This window comes from Nanorana parkeri, unplaced genomic scaffold (genome assembly GCF_000935625.1).
Source record: "Nanorana parkeri isolate BGI_ZX_2015 unplaced genomic scaffold, ASM93562v1 scaffold2090, whole genome shotgun sequence".
NCBI lineage: Eukaryota > Metazoa > Chordata > Amphibia > Anura > Dicroglossidae > Nanorana > Nanorana parkeri.
The window spans coordinates 29,211-46,936 of record NW_017308358.1 but is presented as its reverse complement, the minus strand read 5'-3'; the positions used below and the strand labels follow the sequence as shown (position 1 = coordinate 46,936).

The following is a 17,726-nucleotide window of genomic DNA, read 5'->3' as shown; positions in this document are numbered from 1 at the left end:
AGTAGGGAGTATTTGTTTGTCCCGGACAATAAAGTTGCAAGCAGTCAAACCTTTCCGGCAGCCGCCAGTCTCTAAAAGAAGTTCATTGTTACATACACTTTGAAAACACATCTTGTTGTCCAATAGGAAATGAGATCTAGAATAAGGTCATATTCCTGTATTGTCTTTGCAGTTCAGCGCGGTCCTGGCACTTGACTCGGATGCTCGCGGACGGACTGCCTCGATGAGCGCACACAGCGGCAGGTTGGTAGTCCTAGCCATCTGCCGATCATGGTGGATTGTGTATTTTAAATGCTGAGACCCAAATCACTGAGTGGGTTTCTATGGTTCATACTCTTCCCAATCCTGTACAGAAAGAAGCCGGGAATACATCGTCTACATCAATAAATAAATCCTTGTATTCGGCCTCTGGAAGACGGAGGATAAAATGCGTCGGGGATCCATAATACTGCATTGCATTTCGCTGGCAGAAGCTCAGTCTTTTTTAAGGCTCTTGTTGGGCCGCGGTCCCGAGGAAGTCAGTTCCGGCATTCGGAGGAGGTGGGGCTGCGCACGCTGGACATCAGGTGCGATTTGTAGGTCTTGCTGAGTCCCGTCATCCAGAACTTCAGCAGTTTGATGTTGTCCTCCTCGGAGGCTCCCAGGATGCCGAGCAGTTTCTGGGTGTCTTCCTTAGGGCGGCTGTCCACTTTGGTGAACTTAAACAGAACCTTCACTTTACTGAGGAGACAAAGAAACCCGGTTACAAGGTATGTACACAGGTGGAGAGACGGACGGGCCTCTGTCTGAGAAAATGATGTGCCGAGGGATCGACGCTCAGAGTTTTTCAAGCAGAGGTTGCCGCAGTATCCTAAAGCCTGTACCACCCTCCGTGTAACCCTAACATTAACCCTTCCGGTGACTTCAATGCTCACCTACCCTGTAAACCCAACACTAACCCTCCCTGTAACTCCAATGCTAACTTTCCCTGTAACCTCAACACTAACCCTCCCTGTAACCTCAACACTAACCCTCCCTGTAACCTCAACACTAACCCATCCTGTAACTCCAACACTAACCCTCCCTGTAACCCCGACACTAACCCTCCCTATAACCCCAACACTAACCCTCCCTGTAACCTCCACACTAACCCTCCCTGTAACTCAGCACTAACCCTCCCTGTACCTCAACACTAACCCATCCTGTAACTCCAACACTAACCCTCCCTGTAACTCCAACACTAACCCTCCCTGTAACCTCCACACTAACCCTCCCTGTAACCTCCACACTAACCCTCCCTGTAACCCCGACACTAACCCTCCCTGTAACCTCCACACTAACCCTCCCTGTAACCCCGACACTAACCCTCCCTGTAACCTCCACACTAACCCTCCCTGTAACCTCCACACTAACCCTCCCTGTAACTCAGCACTAACCCTCCCTGTACCTCAACACTAACCCATCCTGTAGCCATAAGCCTCACACTAACCCTCCCTGTACCTCAACACTAACCCATCCTGTAGCCATAAGCCTCACACTAACCCTGGCTTGATCAATGCCTGAGGATGTATTAATAAAAGGTCCCAGAGCAGAGCCAGCAACCTTCCATTGACAGCCATGTCATCAGATATAACAGTCAGGGAACAATCATCACGGTTCTCAGTCATGTGATCACTATGAAGCCACGGCGACCACATGACATTGTTTGCAAACAAAAGCAGCAGGCACCTGCCATCTAAATCAGGGTTGGGCTTATCCGGGCCCTCCAGCTGTGCTATAACTACAAATCCCAACATGCCTCTGTCTCTGGAAGCCATGCCTGCAACTGTCAGTCTTGCAATGGCTCATGGGACTTGTAGTTCCACAACAGCTGGAGCGCCGGAGTTGCCCACCCCTGGTCTAAACTGTCATTGTGCCTCTCACAGACCGAGGCGCTTTGACAAAAGCAGCAAGCAGACTCTGGCTACTAAAGTGAAAGTCATCAACAAAAAGCATGCGCATTAGTTATTTATAAAAAAAAAAACTCTTTTTAGAGTTTTTCTACTTTTTTTCACTTGGTGATCCTGCCAGTAACACACTTCCTGTCCTAGGGTGACAACACTTGACTCAATGCACTCTATCTATGGAGGAGTTGTCACCCTAAGAAGATAGTGTGTGTGTTAGGACTACAAAACCTACCCCCTCTTATCATTCCCATAACCTAACAGGGATAATTGCTTTAAGTACAAGTACGCAGGAAGTTACAAGGTTCCTTTCAGGATCACAAAATATCTTCTGTAAAGAAAAAAATTTACTTGAAAAAAAGAAAAATGCAGCATCCCCCCCTCCCCCGCCCCTTAATCCAGCCCCTGTCCCTGTATATTAGATAAGGAATACTCTTACTTCATCCACTCCTCCTTCAGACAAACCAGACACTGGTCCACCACATCCATAGACAGGTTCTCATTGCTCAGGGCAGCTTCAATCTTGTTCAGGATGGTCAGTCCACCTGCCAGGAGGAGAAATACAAATTTACATATTCTCTCAAAATCCTCAGGATACAAAACTAAAAACTTTATCAGAATATAAAAAGAAGAGCAACATTGCAGAACAATTGGGGGACGGGGGAAGGGTTAGGTGCTGCCCACTGTTACAAATCAAAATTGGATATTTGTACTCACTGTAAACTCTTGGAGACACAGGAGGTCTTCACCTTCGAGTTATTATGTCGCCTACAGGAGGCTTGGACACCAACAAACATAAAAATTGTAGGCCAGCGTGCCGGCCCAGGATAACCCCTCCTGCTACCAGCGTGCCGGCCCAGGATAACCCCCCCTGCTACCTAGCATGCCGGCCCAGGATAACCCCCCCTGCTACCTAGCATGCCGGCCCAGGATAACCCCCCCTGCTACCTAGCATGCCGGCCCAGGATAACCCCCCCTGCTACCTAGCATGCCGGCCCAGGATAACCCCCCCTGCTACCTAGCATGCCGGCCCAGGATAACCCCCCCTGCTACCTAGCATGCCGGCCCAGGATAACCCCCCCTGCTACCTAGCATGCCGGCCCAGGATAACCCCCCCTGCTACCTAGCATGCCGGCCCAGGATAACCCCCCCTGCTACCTAGCATGCCGGCCCAGGATAACCCCCCCTGCTACCTAGCATGCCGGCCCAGGATAACCCCCCCTGCTACCTAGCATGCCGGCCCAGGATAACCCCCCCTGCTACCTAGCATGCCGGCCCAGGATAACCCCCCCTGCTACCTAGCATGCCGGCCCAGGATAACCCCCCCTGCTACCTAGCATGCCGGCCCAGGATAACCCCCCCTGCTACCTAGCATGCCGGCCCAGGATAACCCCCCCTGCTACCTAGCATGCCGGCCCAGGATAACCCCCCCTGCTACCTAGCATGCCGGCCCAGGATAACCCCCCCTGCTACCTAGCATGCCGGCCCAGGATAACCCCCCCTGCTACCTAGCATGCCGGCCCAGGATAACCCCCCCTGCTACCTAGCATGCCGGCCCAGGATAACCCCCCCTGCTACCTAGCATGCCGGCCCAGGATAACCCCCCCTGCTACCTAGCATGCCGGCCCAGGATAACCCCCCCTGCTACCTAGCATGCCGGCCCAGGATAACCCCCCCTGCTACCTAGCATGCCGGCCCAGGATAACCCCCCCTGCTACCTAGCATGCCGGCCCAGGATAACCCCCCCTGCTACCTAGCATGCCGGCCCAGGATAACCCCCCCTGCTACCTAGCATGCCGGCCCAGGATAACCCCCCCTGCTACCTAGCATGCCGGCCCAGGATAACCCCCCCTGCTACCTAGCATGCCGGCCCAGGATAACCCCCCCTGCTACCTAGCATGCCGGCCCAGGATAACCCCCCCTGCTACCTAGCATGCCGGCCCAGGATAACCCCCCCTGCTACCTAGCATGCCGGCCCAGGATAACCCCCCCTGCTACCTAGCATGCCGGCCCAGGATAACCCCCCCTGCTACCTAGCATGCCGGCCCAGGATAACCCCCCCTGCTACCTAGCATGCCGGCCCAGGATAACCCCCCCTGCTACCTAGCATGCCGGCCCAGGATAACCCCCCCTGCTACCTAGCATGCCGGCCCAGGATAACCCCCCCTGCTACCTAGCATGCCGGCCCAGGATAACCCCCCCTGCTACCTAGCATGCCGGCCCAGGATAACCCCCCCTGCTACCTAGCATGCCGGCCCAGGATAACCCCCCCTGCTACCTAGCATGCCGGCCCAGGATAACCCCCCCTGCTACCTAGCATGCCGGCCCAGGATAACCCCCCCTGCTACCTAGCATGCCGGCCCAGGATAACCCCCCCTGCTACCTAGCATGCCGGCCCAGGATAACCCCCCCTGCTACCTAGCATGCCGGCCCAGGATAACCCCCCCTGCTACCTAGCATGCCGGCCCAGGATAACCCCCCCTGCTACCTAGCATGCCGGCCCAGGATAACCCCCCCTGCTACCTAGCATGCCGGCCCAGGATAACCCCCCCTGCTACCTAGCATGCCGGCCCAGGATAACCCCCCCTGCTACCTAGCATGCCGGCCCAGGATAACCCCCCCTGCTACCTAGCATGCCGGCCCAGGATAACCCCCCCTGCTACCTAGCATGCCGGCCCAGGATAACCCCCCCTGCTACCTAGCATGCCGGCCCAGGATAACCCCCCCTGCTACCTAGCATGCCGGCCCAGGATAACCCCCCCTGCTACCTAGCATGCCGGCCCAGGATAACCCCCCCTGCTACCTAGCATGCCGGCCCAGGATAACCCCCCCTGCTACCTAGCATGCCGGCCCAGGATAACCCCCCCTGCTACCTAGCATGCCGGCCCAGGATAACCCCCCCTGCTACCTAGCATGCCGGCCCAGGATAACCCCCCCTGCTACCTAGCATGCCGGCCCAGGATAACCCCCCCTGCTACCTAGCATGCCGGCCCAGGATAACCCCCCCTGCTACCTAGCATGCCGGCCCAGGATAACCCCCCCTGCTACCTAGCATGCCGGCCCAGGATAACCCCCCCTGCTACCTAGCATGCCGGCCCAGGATAACCCCCCCTGCTACCTAGCATGCCGGCCCAGGATAACCCCCCCTGCTACCTAGCATGCCGGCCCAGGATAACCCCCCCTGCTACCTAGCATGCCGGCCCAGGATAACCCCCCCTGCTACCTAGCATGCCGGCCCAGGATAACCCCCCCTGCTACCTAGCATGCCGGCCCAGGATAACCCCCCCTGCTACCTAGCATGCCGGCCCAGGATAACCCCCCCTGCTACCTAGCATGCCGGCCCAGGATAACCCCCCCTGCTACCTAGCATGCCGGCCCAGGATAACCCCCCCTGCTACCTAGCATGCCGGCCCAGGATAACCCCCCCTGCTACCTAGCATGCCGGCCCAGGATAACCCCTCCGGCTCCCAGCATGCCGGCCCAGGACAACCCCTCCTTCTAACTAGCATGCCATGGCCCAGGATAACTCCTCCGGCTCCCAGCATGCCGGCCCAGGATGACCCCTCCTGCTAACTAGCATGCCGGCCCAGGATAACCCCCCCCTGCTAACATGCCGGCCCAGGATAACCCCTCTTGCTCCCAGCATGCCGGCCCAGGATAACCCCTCCTGCTAACTAGCATGCCGGCCCAGGATAACCCCTCCTGTTACCTGCATGCCGGCCCAGGTTAACCCCTCCTGCTACCAGTGTGCCGGCCCAGGACAACCCCTTCTGCTACCAGTGTGCCGGCCCATAACCCCTATAATCCCTCCTGCTACCAGCATGCCCCGGTTTAAAGTGAAGTTTGGATACGGCTTGTCACGGCTCAGGATCTTGAAAGCCCTCTGCAGCGAACACGCCCGAGCCCATACTTAGTAGAGACCAGCTCAAGCAAATGGAGTAGAGAATCTTGAGGTAAACTGAAGAAAAAAGCTAGTATAAGGTTACCTCTTACATGCTCCTAGTGCACTAGCAAAAAACTGAGGCATGCATGGGAGAGGTTATCCAGGGGTGTCCCCCATTTTTCTGGTTTGCCAGTGCCCAATCCTCCTGCCAGTGGTAGTATAACCCGAAGGTTAAGACTTCCTGTGATACTCAATGGATTTTTTTTAGCCTATCTGGTATACATGGCAGCTTGCTCAAGGTTGGTTGATATAACAGTAATGTACACAGGGTTATAGTTTTCCAACCATGCATTCAGCGTGAACCTGGAGTTCAGCTCACGGAAGGGAAAGTGCGTTTTTTTCTTTTTCTCAGTTCTATTAATGATTATGACTTACAATTTACCCGGCTTGTGTACTTACACCGATCTGTTGCTACTGGGCTCCCACTGGCCACTACAAACTCATACTTGCTGAGAGGTTCATCATCGAACAGAACAGGGTAGAGATTGCTGCGAGGGGCGGTGCGGACGTCGATCATGACTGCAAATTCTGCCATCAGAAAGAAAACATGACAGGTTAGATGAGTTTGCCAAGTCTGGGTTGTCTGAGGATAGCTTTATGGTTCATAACTAAAGGGAAAACACAAAAGGAGGTCATGTACAGAGCAAGGGTATAGTGTTACCGTGGCCATAGCAGTGCTCTTATAACAAAACAGCTCATTTAAAAAGCACAGTTAAGGTCATGTGACCGGCTTCTCCTCCAATCACGGAGTTCTTAATTATGAGTTAAGCTTGATGTAACACAGACTCTCCACGTTGGCCTGCATATTATAAATGGGCCACAAAATGCAGTTCATGGTGTGGAGTGACCGATCATTGTATAGCAGTGAGGGCGCTTTTGAAGCGCATCAGGGGATTATAAATGAAAACTTGGCTGTTTCCTGGAGTTCAGCTGTAAACTACTTACCATTATATCAGCTTTCCCAGATTTGTTTGTTCCAGCCCCTGTTGGACGCCTAATGTTGAATCCGTCAGTCTCCCATATTATAAATACATGAGAGTCACTATGCCCACATCCTCGTAATTAGATATAACCCTATAACGTGTGTTGTTGTCTTACATAGGAGGTGGTATTGTAGGACAAACTTACCAGAGCATTGCACATGTGGGGGAATCTCAGCTTGTGGGCTCAATCCCAGAAAGTTACATCGATAGGCATCCTCATACTTCTGCCTATAAGGGATTATACGAACACAGCCCACAGGAAGCATAGCCTAAGCGAGACAAGAGAAAAGATTAGCTGCTCTGCAAAAACCTATAAACTGCCAGCTTCTGAAACTGTTATGTACCTTCAAATATACATTTTCATCCTCATATCGTACTCCCCGCTCCTTCAAACCACTCACCCCAGTTGAACACCTTTGCCTATTCACCCCAGTCGAACACCTTTGTCAATAAAATTCCTCCAGGAAAAGGGGATCTCTGCTGTATGTCCCTACTAGAATAACACTCTAGAAGAACTCCAAAAGCAAATCGACTCCAACCATCCCAGTCTATGGTACACTACAGCTTCCTGTTCTATCAAATTAATGGCAATAGGAGCCAGCTACAAACAAATGCTATGGTTGGTACATGGTCCCCCAAAGGATAGCTTAATCTGTACAAGGGGCCTCCCTGCACTGCTTTCAGTGATGCACTGACATGGGCACACTCCTACACATTTGGTGGTATTGCCTAAAAAAATCAATCAGATATTTCTGGGTCGCTGTCTACCGGCGTATACATAGAAGTTCTTGAGTAGAAGCATTTGGAAATATTCTTGGGATGCTTTACTGAACCCAAAACCTGTGGGATGCAGTAACACCCAAATTAAACTCTTAACTTTTTTTTTTTTACTGCGGCTAAGCAGACTTTGGCAAAGGCATGGAAGTCAGCTACTGTATGTGCCAACCATCACACAAGTCATGGTGCTTGGCGAATGAGAAACTATCAGCAATACTTCATGCACAAATTCTGGACACCCTGGTCACACACTACATGCCCTCCGACTTTGATAGGATGTTCACTGCTATCTAATCTAATAGAGCAACTCCTTCCCTACCCGTCCCAACCCCCCCCTTCCTCTCTCTATACTTTGCTGTTCTTTGTTCTGATATAACCAATTCTTTTTTATAGGTTGGTGTTTGACACCAAATATTAGTTTTCAAGCATTTTGTTGTTCAGCTGACTTTCTCTGTGGAATAAACTACACCAAATGTACCCTTTGTGCCTGCAATGTAACCGACTATTAACATTATTGGAATCATTTCTCTAATTGGTGATTCCGATTCAGTGTAGTGCTCAACCATACCTACTGAAACTAAAAGAACCATTGCAACAGAAAATCTTGCCGGACTCCACGTGATTCATGTGTACATCACAATGTTACTGTATCAGAACCGGATTCTATATAAATCAGTAATTATAATAATGTTCTACATCATCCTACACTCGGATGTCTGCAACAGAACAAATGACATACCTGGAGCACATCGAAGGCTGACTGGATGAGCTCTTGGTTCTGCCCTTTCCAAATGACCTGATTTCCCATCAGAACATGCCAGGCCAGCATACGGAAAGCAGACGGGCCGAGCACCTGAAGGAAAGCAACAATTAGAGATCAGCGCTATGAAAATACCTCTCTGCATAAACCTGCATCTGGGGCCCTCCTGGTCCAATACTCATTGAATGGCCAAATCTTTTATGAAGCTAAACTCTGAGGAAATAGCTAAAGTCACAGATAAAATATACAAGAGTTGTTTTAACTGCTAAAGCATTTGTATTTCTCCCAGTGCAGTCCTAAGCAAGGGCATCCTGAGGCTGGGTGTCACTCAGAGCGGAGACCGGGTGACACCCCGCGTGACGTAGCTGCTTGCGTGCGCGATTCGCGCATGTGCGGTCGTCTTGTTGACGCCTGCCGGCAGCCATCTTGGTGATGGACGCCGGCAGAGAGAGGAGGGGACGTTCACCCGGCGGGATGAGGTATGCCGCCGGGTCCCCTCCTCTCTCCTGACACCATTGGGCTCTCGGTCTGTGACCGAGTGCCCGACTTTTCATAAGGGGTGACACCAAAATGACTGTTAGTCATTTTGGTGTCACCAGTCCAATGGTGGCACCCCCTTGTGACATCACTGGTCCTAAGATTTATACAGCTCTGCCACACAGCACAGCCCTGTCTGGGAGAGAAGACCTTATTTTTTTCTCTGCTGTAGTTCAGTAACAGGTCTTGTCCCTCCCACAGTCAGTGACAGGATAGTGAAGGAGAAGCAGCACACTGATGAGCTCATCTCCCTGTCAGATCTGCTTTCTCCACCTTTCAGCTTGCTCCTTGTACTGTTTTTCCTTTTCCTATTCTAAGCTCTGCTGTATGGTGTCTGTAAGAGACAGATACCAAATTAAATTCGGGTACTTATACTGCTTACATTAAAAAAACAAAAAAAAACTAGGGATGCACAGATACCAGTTTTTCGGTATCAACAACGAGTACTGATATTTATATTTTGGCACTCGCCGATATTGAGTACGGATACTGGTACTTCCCCTAGCATGTAGCCGGCTTCCCGGGCTATCAAGAAGCCGGGCAGCAGGTAATGACATGCTTCCTGGCTTCTTGATTGCCCAGGAAGCTGGCTCCATACTGTTTGGCCGGCTCCATGCTGATTAGTTGGGAAGTCGGCTTCCCGGCCAATGAGCATCAAGCTGGCTGGCTAGCCCAAATGCTCGTTATCGGCACCAATACCAATACTAGTATTGGTGCATCCCCCCAAAAAACAGTCAATAATATATAAATGAATACTGAGCTGTGTCCTTATATATCTGCTTGAAGATCAGCCTTATCAATAATAGTGTTTTCTAGATCTTTGAAACAATCATGGAGCCTCCCCTTGCTGCAAATGGTAATGGTCACTGTTCATGAATGGCACCTGTCTCATGTGGCGGAGAGATCGGAACACCGCGGTCCTGTGAGTTGGGATGTTCCAGCTACAATCTGACAGCACAGAGGACTCCGTGGGGCACTTTGACAGTTCTCTCCCCTCCAAGATGTCAGGTATGGGACACGGCCTTCCCTCTTCATCCTCGTGGCTTTCCCAGGCTGCACACTCTTCCTCCAGGTCTGCAAGCAAAGGAGCAAGCTTAGAATGGAACTATGGGCAAAAATAAAAATGACACATATGTCGGAATCTGTCACTAGCAATAACACAGCAGCCTTTGTTGTTCTAATCCTCCTCTGTAACATAACTTTGTTTCCTCTTGATCTTGCCAGTAGATCAGTCATTTCTAGGCCTTAGGGGGAGGACTTTACAAAGAGCTGGAACCACCCGGCTTGACAAAAGTCAAATTCCAAAGTGGAAGATTGGTGGCTGAACAGTGACTGTAGCCCATCAGTCGCAGTCACAGTTTGGGTATTCTGACAGCTGTGGGTGTCCGTTTTCTGAAAACAATAGCCGGCAGGGAAGATTACTCCATCACGCTGTTTAGTGTAGGTGGGGGAATCGAGTGATGTCTCTCATTGAGCCCCGCTTAAAGATGAACTCCAGTAAAGGTAAAAAATTAACCCTTGCAGTGGGGCTACCCCGTACTGCAAGGGTTAACTACTCATTTTAGTCTAGGGGCTATAGTTACCTGATCTGTAGTCCCACTTGGCTAGTAGACCAGTCCCCTTGGCTCTTCTCCCCTGGGTTCCAGAGGTTTGAGGATCCATGACATCACATCTAATGACATAGAGACATTCCCCAGCTAAAGCGGAGGGGAAGAGAGGCGAGCGCTGACTGCCACAGGACCGAGGATCAGGTAAGTATATGTTCTTTATTATTACCCCTAGACCAAGATGAGCAGTTAACCCTTGCAGTGCGGGGGTAGCCCCACTGCAAGGGTTCATTTTTAGATTTCCTGGAGTTCTTCTTTAAGGTGTATGGCCAGCTTAAATCATGTGATACATTTACAATCCCTGCACCAGTCCAATGGTAAAATTTATACGTAGCAAATGTGATTTTTCCAAAACCAAAGAGCAAGAATAGCAAGGAAACTTTTCACATAACACTTGCATGATCTGGCATCGCTGGTGGTGCACATTACTGGGAGGGGAGGGGGAATGGGTGTTGGTGGGGCACTGCTGCACTGGCTCCAGTCCGTCATCCAGCCAAGCTCACTGACTTCACTGGTTGCCAGGAGCTGCGCAACCAGCGACATCCGTGAGCTGGGTGGGATGCCGAACAGAGCGTCAAAAGTTGATAAGAGCTCTTGGCAACTTGGAATACTCTGGCCGGACAGGGGGCAGCAGGCCCCACTTGACCCAATGAGGTCAATGCTGCCTGAGGGAAATTATAGGGACGGCCCCGGATACTAGAGATAAAAAAAACACACTACATGAACAGGAAGGTTGACACTTACCGGCCTGCTTCTCCATCTGCACCAGAGTATCCTCTGTCGGGGCCCCTTCAAGAAGCTTTTCAGTAAGGCGACACCCACAAGCCTTTAACAACCTGCAGAAGACAAATGAAAGCTTAGAACAGCTATACACTTTGAAATACAGTGCAAGAAATCCTGACACTAATGCTATATACTATACATGATAAGAACAAAGAACTAGTATTCAAAGGGAACTGTAGATTAAAATGTAGCTAAAGCCAAAACTTGAATAGACTGGTGCCTCCTGGCAGGTTTCTATTGACATGTGTGACTCCCACCCCATTAGCTTAGTTAGTTTTGGATACAGTCTAGAAGGGTAAAAACCTCTGTTGGATTTATATTGCTGTGTCCTCATCAGGGAGATTTCCCCTGACTTCCTCACCCAGATATGTAACAGGAAGGGAGTGTAAATCTCCCTAATGTGAGGCTAACTCCAACCATAGACAGTTGTCACCAAAGACTGAGTCCAACTGGCAATTGGAATTGGAGAACTATGGCCGCCCTTTGCATGGTTTCTGACCCTTCCCCACTCTATCCAAAGCAAAAGGTTTGGGTGAAAATTCTACATTATAAGAGAAGTATGGGGTAACCTTTTTTGGCCATAGTTCTCGTCAGGGTCACAGGAGGACATATACTAATGTCCTCCAGTGACCCAAAACTCTAAAAAGTATATAGTGGGCTGTTTCCCGCTATATGCTGATAGCACAGAACCGCGCCGCAGCGGGGACAGATCCCGACAATACTGTCGAGATCTACCCCGCTGGCTGATTGACAGCTGGCTCTGCCTCTTTAAAGGTAGAGCCAGCAGTGCCCGTCCCCTCCCCCGAACGGAGAGGGGCGGGGGGGATCTCTGCGGGGAGCAGTGACTGACAGTCACCGCTATCTGCAGGGAGAGGATCGGGAAGCCAGCGATCGGCGGTATGTGTTTGCTGATTTCCCAATCAGCAGAGCGGACCTGTGACTGCTTCAGTGTCACAGGTTTGCTTGAATTACGGGGATGAGCGCTTTTCACTTTCCCCATAATTCTCCTTTAAGCAGATTTTGCTTTTTAACCATTTTGCAGACCAGATACAAACTTTACAGCGGCTTATGTGACACAGAAGCATGATTGTCAAATCTGCCCACCCCAATTTTGTCTGCAGGGGGTTTGATGAATATCGCACCGAGATTCAGAAACCAATCAACCAACCTACCATGCAAAAGAAGTGTGCAGACAGGCCCACAGGTTGTCATCATTGGTGAGCGAAGTCAGGGAGCGGGCTGCATTTCCATTCCTCTGGTGCATGTATGGCGTGAAGGCCGTGTTAATTCTTAAAGGGCGCTGTGGGCATCCGTACTGCTCCGAATCAAATACCTGCAGAAAGTGTGGGCAAAGGATTGACATTTAAAGAAAAACTGTACATAGCAATCAAACACGGTGTGACTAACTGCTCACGTGGAGAAAACAGAAGCAGACCGCCACGATTCCTAATGCTAAACTTCAGGCAGCTATATATATATATAAAAATTAAATATCAGATAGTCACCTGCACGCCATACAGCATGTAGACCTTCATGGAAGTTTAGTGCTTGAAGTGACAACACGGATGGTGGCTTGTGAAATTCAGTTAGTAATAGAAGTCACCAGCACTCGATAATATGGTCAAGAAGTAGAAACACTTTTATTGAAATGTCACAAGTGTCACGGAGCCAACGTTTCGGGGCTACGCAGGGTCCCTTCTTCAGGGTGACATAGTGATGCCCTGAAGAAGCGACCATACGTGGCCCTGAAACGTTGGCTCCATGACACTTGTGACATTTCAACAAAAGTGCTTATAATTCTTGCAGATAAAAAAAAAGACACAAATTTAGGCAGCTCTGTATTCAATCATTAAATGTATTTGTTTAAATGCAAGCAGTTCAGTTACCTGAATTTGACCTGGTGTCAGTCTCTCGCAGTCCCCGTAGAGCAGCGCAAGGAGCCAATCAGTTCATTACAAGGAACATGCTGCTAGAATGAGAGAGCAGAGTGGCAGGGAAATGAGCCCACCAGTCTGCTGCTTCTCATTTCACTGACCACTCACAGATTCGGGGAAGGACAAGGCCTGTAAGTGTTACAGGAGTGCTACAGCAGAGCCAAATCCGGTCTCCTGTCCTGCTAGGCAGGACTGTGCAGGGTGGCATACCTGTGTAAATTCAGGACTGGATAGACATACAGCAAATACAAATCCTTTGGGAGGTAAAAGAGCTCCCATATACGTATTTCACCTCTGTATTCATCTGCTTGCCTAGAGTCCAGCTTGGACTCACCTTCAATGCCTTCCCCTGTAGTTCGTCTATCACCCCTCTGATCTTAGCCAGCAGGAAGGGCCAGGAGTTGATTAGGTAGATTCTGTCCATCATGATGACGATGATGCTGTACCAGCGCTGGAAGCCTCGTGCCAAACTGTCCTTTATAAAGAAGGTGTGGCTGAAAACGAAGCCATGCTGCTCGTCCCCAAAGAAAATGGGACCCTCGCGGCCGGGGCAGACCTGGACAATGCAGAGGACACAGCTATGATATACAACACAGTTAAGCAATCACATACAGGTTGGGTGTGGATTGTGTAACCTAGGAGCATTTCTTTGCAAACTGTGGATATTTTGCATGACAGTATGCGATCTCTAATCAGGTTATTACCTCACAACTCAGGCTGCGTACACAGGCTTGCCGTACGATGCTGAACAGCTGCGGGTGATTTGGGTGCTGGTGGCTGACATACTTTATGGATGTCTCCTTGTCATGGCTAATGTAACCGGGATGTGTGGCAGCCAAAGACCGGCAACCCTGAAAACAGAAACAGAGGGAAGACCGTATTGACCTGACATTTGTATTTTCAGACTGTACATAGCATTGAGATATTATCGCAGTGTCATTTTTAAACATTTTTACATTCTTGCTCTTTATTACTTTTGTTATTGTATTAAAGCTGAACGCAGGCGACAAACATGTCATTTAAAATGTTCCTCAATAGCCACCCTTCTTCTCCCCTTGTCCAGTCACAGAATGCTTTATATTGTGTGAATAGAATACAAGACATTTTATCAATGGGTGAAGGTGGGGGAAGGCTGAGAGCAAACCACAGCTATCCCAAGGAACGTGCTAATGGGAAGAGGGAGCAGAGAGACGGAGATGAGCTCATCAGTCTGCTGCTTCTCCTTTCACTGTCCAGTCACAGGCTGGGGGAGGGACAAGAACGGTAAACGAGGCCTTCCACTTACACCAGATGCAGTGCGTTCCGGCCTGATTCTGACCAGAACGCACTGCCTCGCATTGCGGCCGGGGTCGCGGGGGGGTGGCCGCACGGGATCGCAAGGCACATTATGCCTGTGGTTCGGTCCAATAGAAATAGTGCTTGCAGCCTCCTCCTGCCCCACCAAAAAGTGAGTCGGCCGCAATGCAGTGCGTTCTGGCCAGAATCAGGCCGGAAAGCACTGCATCTGGTGTAAACGGGCCCTTACTGAACTGCAGCAGAGAAAAATCAGGGCACCACCTCTGCCGGACAGGGCTGTGCTGTGTGGCAGAGCTGTATAAATGTTAGTACTGCATGAGGAGAACATTGAACTGGATAAGCAGAGACACAAACTCTTTGGCATGGAAAACAACTCTCATATGTATTTATTTGTGTATTAGCTGTTTCCCCAGGTGTAAGCAGAGAGCCACAGACCCAGAACAAGTATAAGGACCAGAGCTTTAGACTTCACCTGCTGTGCGCTGGTTCTGCATCATCCAAAGTACTAAAGCCAGACACAGCCAGGTAACTAGTACTTTCAGCGTTTGCAGCCCCTGTACTTCTCTTAGGAAATGCTTACTTGAAGTACTGCCCATAGTAAAGGAACGCATTTCCTTGTTACTCACTTCGCACATGTCAGATTTCCTAAGCCTCGGGCTGTTGGATCCTGCACTTGCTCCATCCGCAGGACTGTGCGATCGGATCCTGCTGCTCATCTGGATCCCCCCTTCTTCGTCCTCCACCTGCTCCCCCAGACCCAAGCTGTCCCCACAGCCGGCTCCCTGGGGGACAGGAGAGTGCAGGGCTTCTGTACAGAAAAGAGTGCGTGGTCCATGGAGCTCACAGAAGTGGCACAGCGCTACGATGGCGTTCATTTTTACAGCCGAGGATCCACCAAGCTACAAAGACTCTGCCAGCTTCACAGACTTTAAAAGATCTAGAGGGGGGATTCACAGAATGAAGTCAGCAGACAAATAAAAAACTAGAACAGTACAATACGTTTTTTATGTTTTTTAATTAATGTGACACTAAACTCAGGAGTTAAATCTTAATACATTCAGGTTCCTTAACTATTAACAAAAATGTATCTTATTTGTGTATCACTCGGCTGTAGATCCTCCAATCATCTCTGAATTGGAGCTGTCACTGTCCTTCCTTCTGGAGGGTGGCTACTTTTGTTCCCCATGGTCCCTGTGTGTGTTGTAAAGTAGTCACCGCTCCAAGCTCACTCCTGTGATTGACTACAATCTCCATACAAACTAGTAAACTAAACATGAGATTGTAGTCCAGCCCGGGAGTGAGCTTGGAGTGGTGACTACTTTACAACACACACAGGGACCATGGGGAACAAAAGTAGCCCCCCTCCAGAAGGAAGGACAGTGCCAGTACCAATTCAGAGATGATTTGAGGTTCTACAAGACATTTTTGTTTCTGCGCTGTCAGTGCTGAAGATAGTTCCCACACCTAGGTGCCCTGCAGGACATGACTTCTCGGGTTAAACTGTGCTGTCAGTGCCGAGGGTCACCCCCATACTCAAGTGCCTGCAAGACAAGACTTCTGGGTTTCGCCGCTGCCAGTGCTGGGGATCAGGTGCCATGCAAGAGAAGTCTTTTGGACTAAACCGTGCGGTCAGTGGACAGGACCACACCCACACTCAGGTGCCCTGCAGAACAGGACTTCTGGGGTTCAGCTCCGTCAGTGCTGAGAATTACACCTATACCCAGGGGCCTTGCAGGAGAAGACTTCTGGGTTCCAGTGCTGAGGATTGCACCCACAATGCAATGCAGGTGTACCTTTGAATAGGTTGGTAAGTCCTTGCATTGCACTGCCGGATGTAGTTAAGGTTATCATAGTGCAGGGCACCCAAGTCAGGGGTCTCACTGCAGCAACCTTTCAATCATATAATATAGATGGGCCCAGCAATCCTTCACAGTTTACCATTACAGGGAAAAAAAAGAGACACACGAGGGCTGCTACTCTATAGAAGAGAAAAGCTGCACCTGTAAAACTATAAACAGAGCGATGTAGATATCATAGAGCCAAAAAAAAAATACATAGAGCCATCTTCCTTTTCTGGTTACACATCTCGCTGACCCATAACAAGCATGTAGTCAGGAGGCTTGACTGGCATTGTTGCTCCAGGTCAGGGACTTCAAGTACTGAAACCAGAGGATCAGCACGACAGCCAGACACCTAACATTTCCAGAAGGCGGTCAGCACTGGCAGCCCCCATATTTTATTCTTAGTGCAAGTACCCTTTGTATAGAATGAAATATTTTATAGACCTGTCAGAGTGACACATCTGGCAGCTATGAACAACAGAAGTTCTCGTCTGGGATTTGTAGTTCACCACAGACAGGCCAACACTAAACTGCTGCTAAGTGCCCCCTTCACACCAGTACCCGCAACAGCCCCCCCATTATTCCCCCAGCCCCTCACTAAGTCCCCCTTTATCCCCAGCTCTCCCAACAGCCCCCCATTATTACCCCAGGCCCTCACGTATCCCCCCCCCTTATCCCCAGCTCTCAGCACACAGCCCCGCATTATTCCCCCAATGCCTCACTAAGCCCCCCTTATCCCCAGCTCTCAGCACACAGCCCCGCATTATTCCCCCAATGCCTCACTAAGCCCCCCTTATCCCCAGCTCTCAGCACACAGCCCCGCATTATTCCCCCAATGCCTCACTAAGCCCCCCTTATCCCCAGCTCTCAGCACACAGCCCCGCATTATTCCCCCAATGCCTCACTAAGCCCCCCTTATCCCCAGCTCTCAGCACACAGCCCCGCATTATTCCCCCAATGCCTCACTAAGCCCCCCTTATCCCCAGCTCTCAACACACAGACACCCACCTGTCATGTCGCCATGTTTACATCACATGACAGTCCCCGACTTCCTGCTGGCTGGGCGATCACATAGATCCTGTAAAGCGGGAGGGGGGGCAGCTCTCACAAAAACCGTGATATACGTTAAATATCTACAATTTAATAATATCTTCAGTCTTATGAGAGTAAAACAATAAGCGACTCATGTTTTCAGAGAGAAAACTGACGAGGGGGATAACATAAGCGTTCCGTAGCTCCCCCCATCAGTCTGGATAGAATGGTTTGATCCCCATCTTGGGTTTCTGCACGGGACGAGTCAGCTGATTGAGCGTATGATCTCAACAACCCCCCCCCCCCCACAC

General features: G+C 50.4%; 1 protein-coding gene across 1 annotated transcript; it reads right to left on the bottom strand.

Annotated features, from left to right (window-relative positions):
• Window positions 1-342: 342 nt before the first annotated feature.
• Window positions 343-15,473, bottom strand: FLCN (folliculin). Its single transcript, XM_018572630.1, has 11 exons — window positions 15,169-15,473; window positions 13,951-14,097; window positions 13,581-13,802; window positions 12,485-12,645; window positions 11,274-11,365; window positions 9,806-9,996; window positions 8,365-8,478; window positions 6,994-7,117; window positions 6,265-6,393; window positions 2,362-2,467; window positions 343-720 (listed from the first exon to the last, which is right to left on the bottom strand). The coding sequence occupies exons 1-11, from the start codon at window positions 15,415-15,417 to the stop codon at window positions 519-521; spliced, it is 1,737 nt and encodes a 578-aa protein (XP_018428132.1). The 5' UTR covers window positions 15,418-15,473; the 3' UTR covers window positions 343-518.
• Window positions 15,474-17,726: the final 2,253 nt, after the last annotated feature.

Excerpts from the sequence above, each read along its gene's own strand:
- FLCN (XM_018572630.1), bottom strand. The coding sequence starts at position 15,417 with ATGAACGCCATCGTAGCGCTGTGCCACTTCTGTGAGCTCCATGGACCA. Across the intron at positions 14,098-15,168 it reads GGAAATCTGACATGTGCGAA|GGTTGCCGGTCTTTGGCTGC; the intron begins GTGAGTAACAAG and ends TTCTGTTTTCAG. Across the intron at positions 13,803-13,950 it reads TACGCAGCCTGAGTTGTGAG|GTCTGCCCCGGCCGCGAGGG; the intron begins GTAATAACCTGA and ends TGCATTGTCCAG.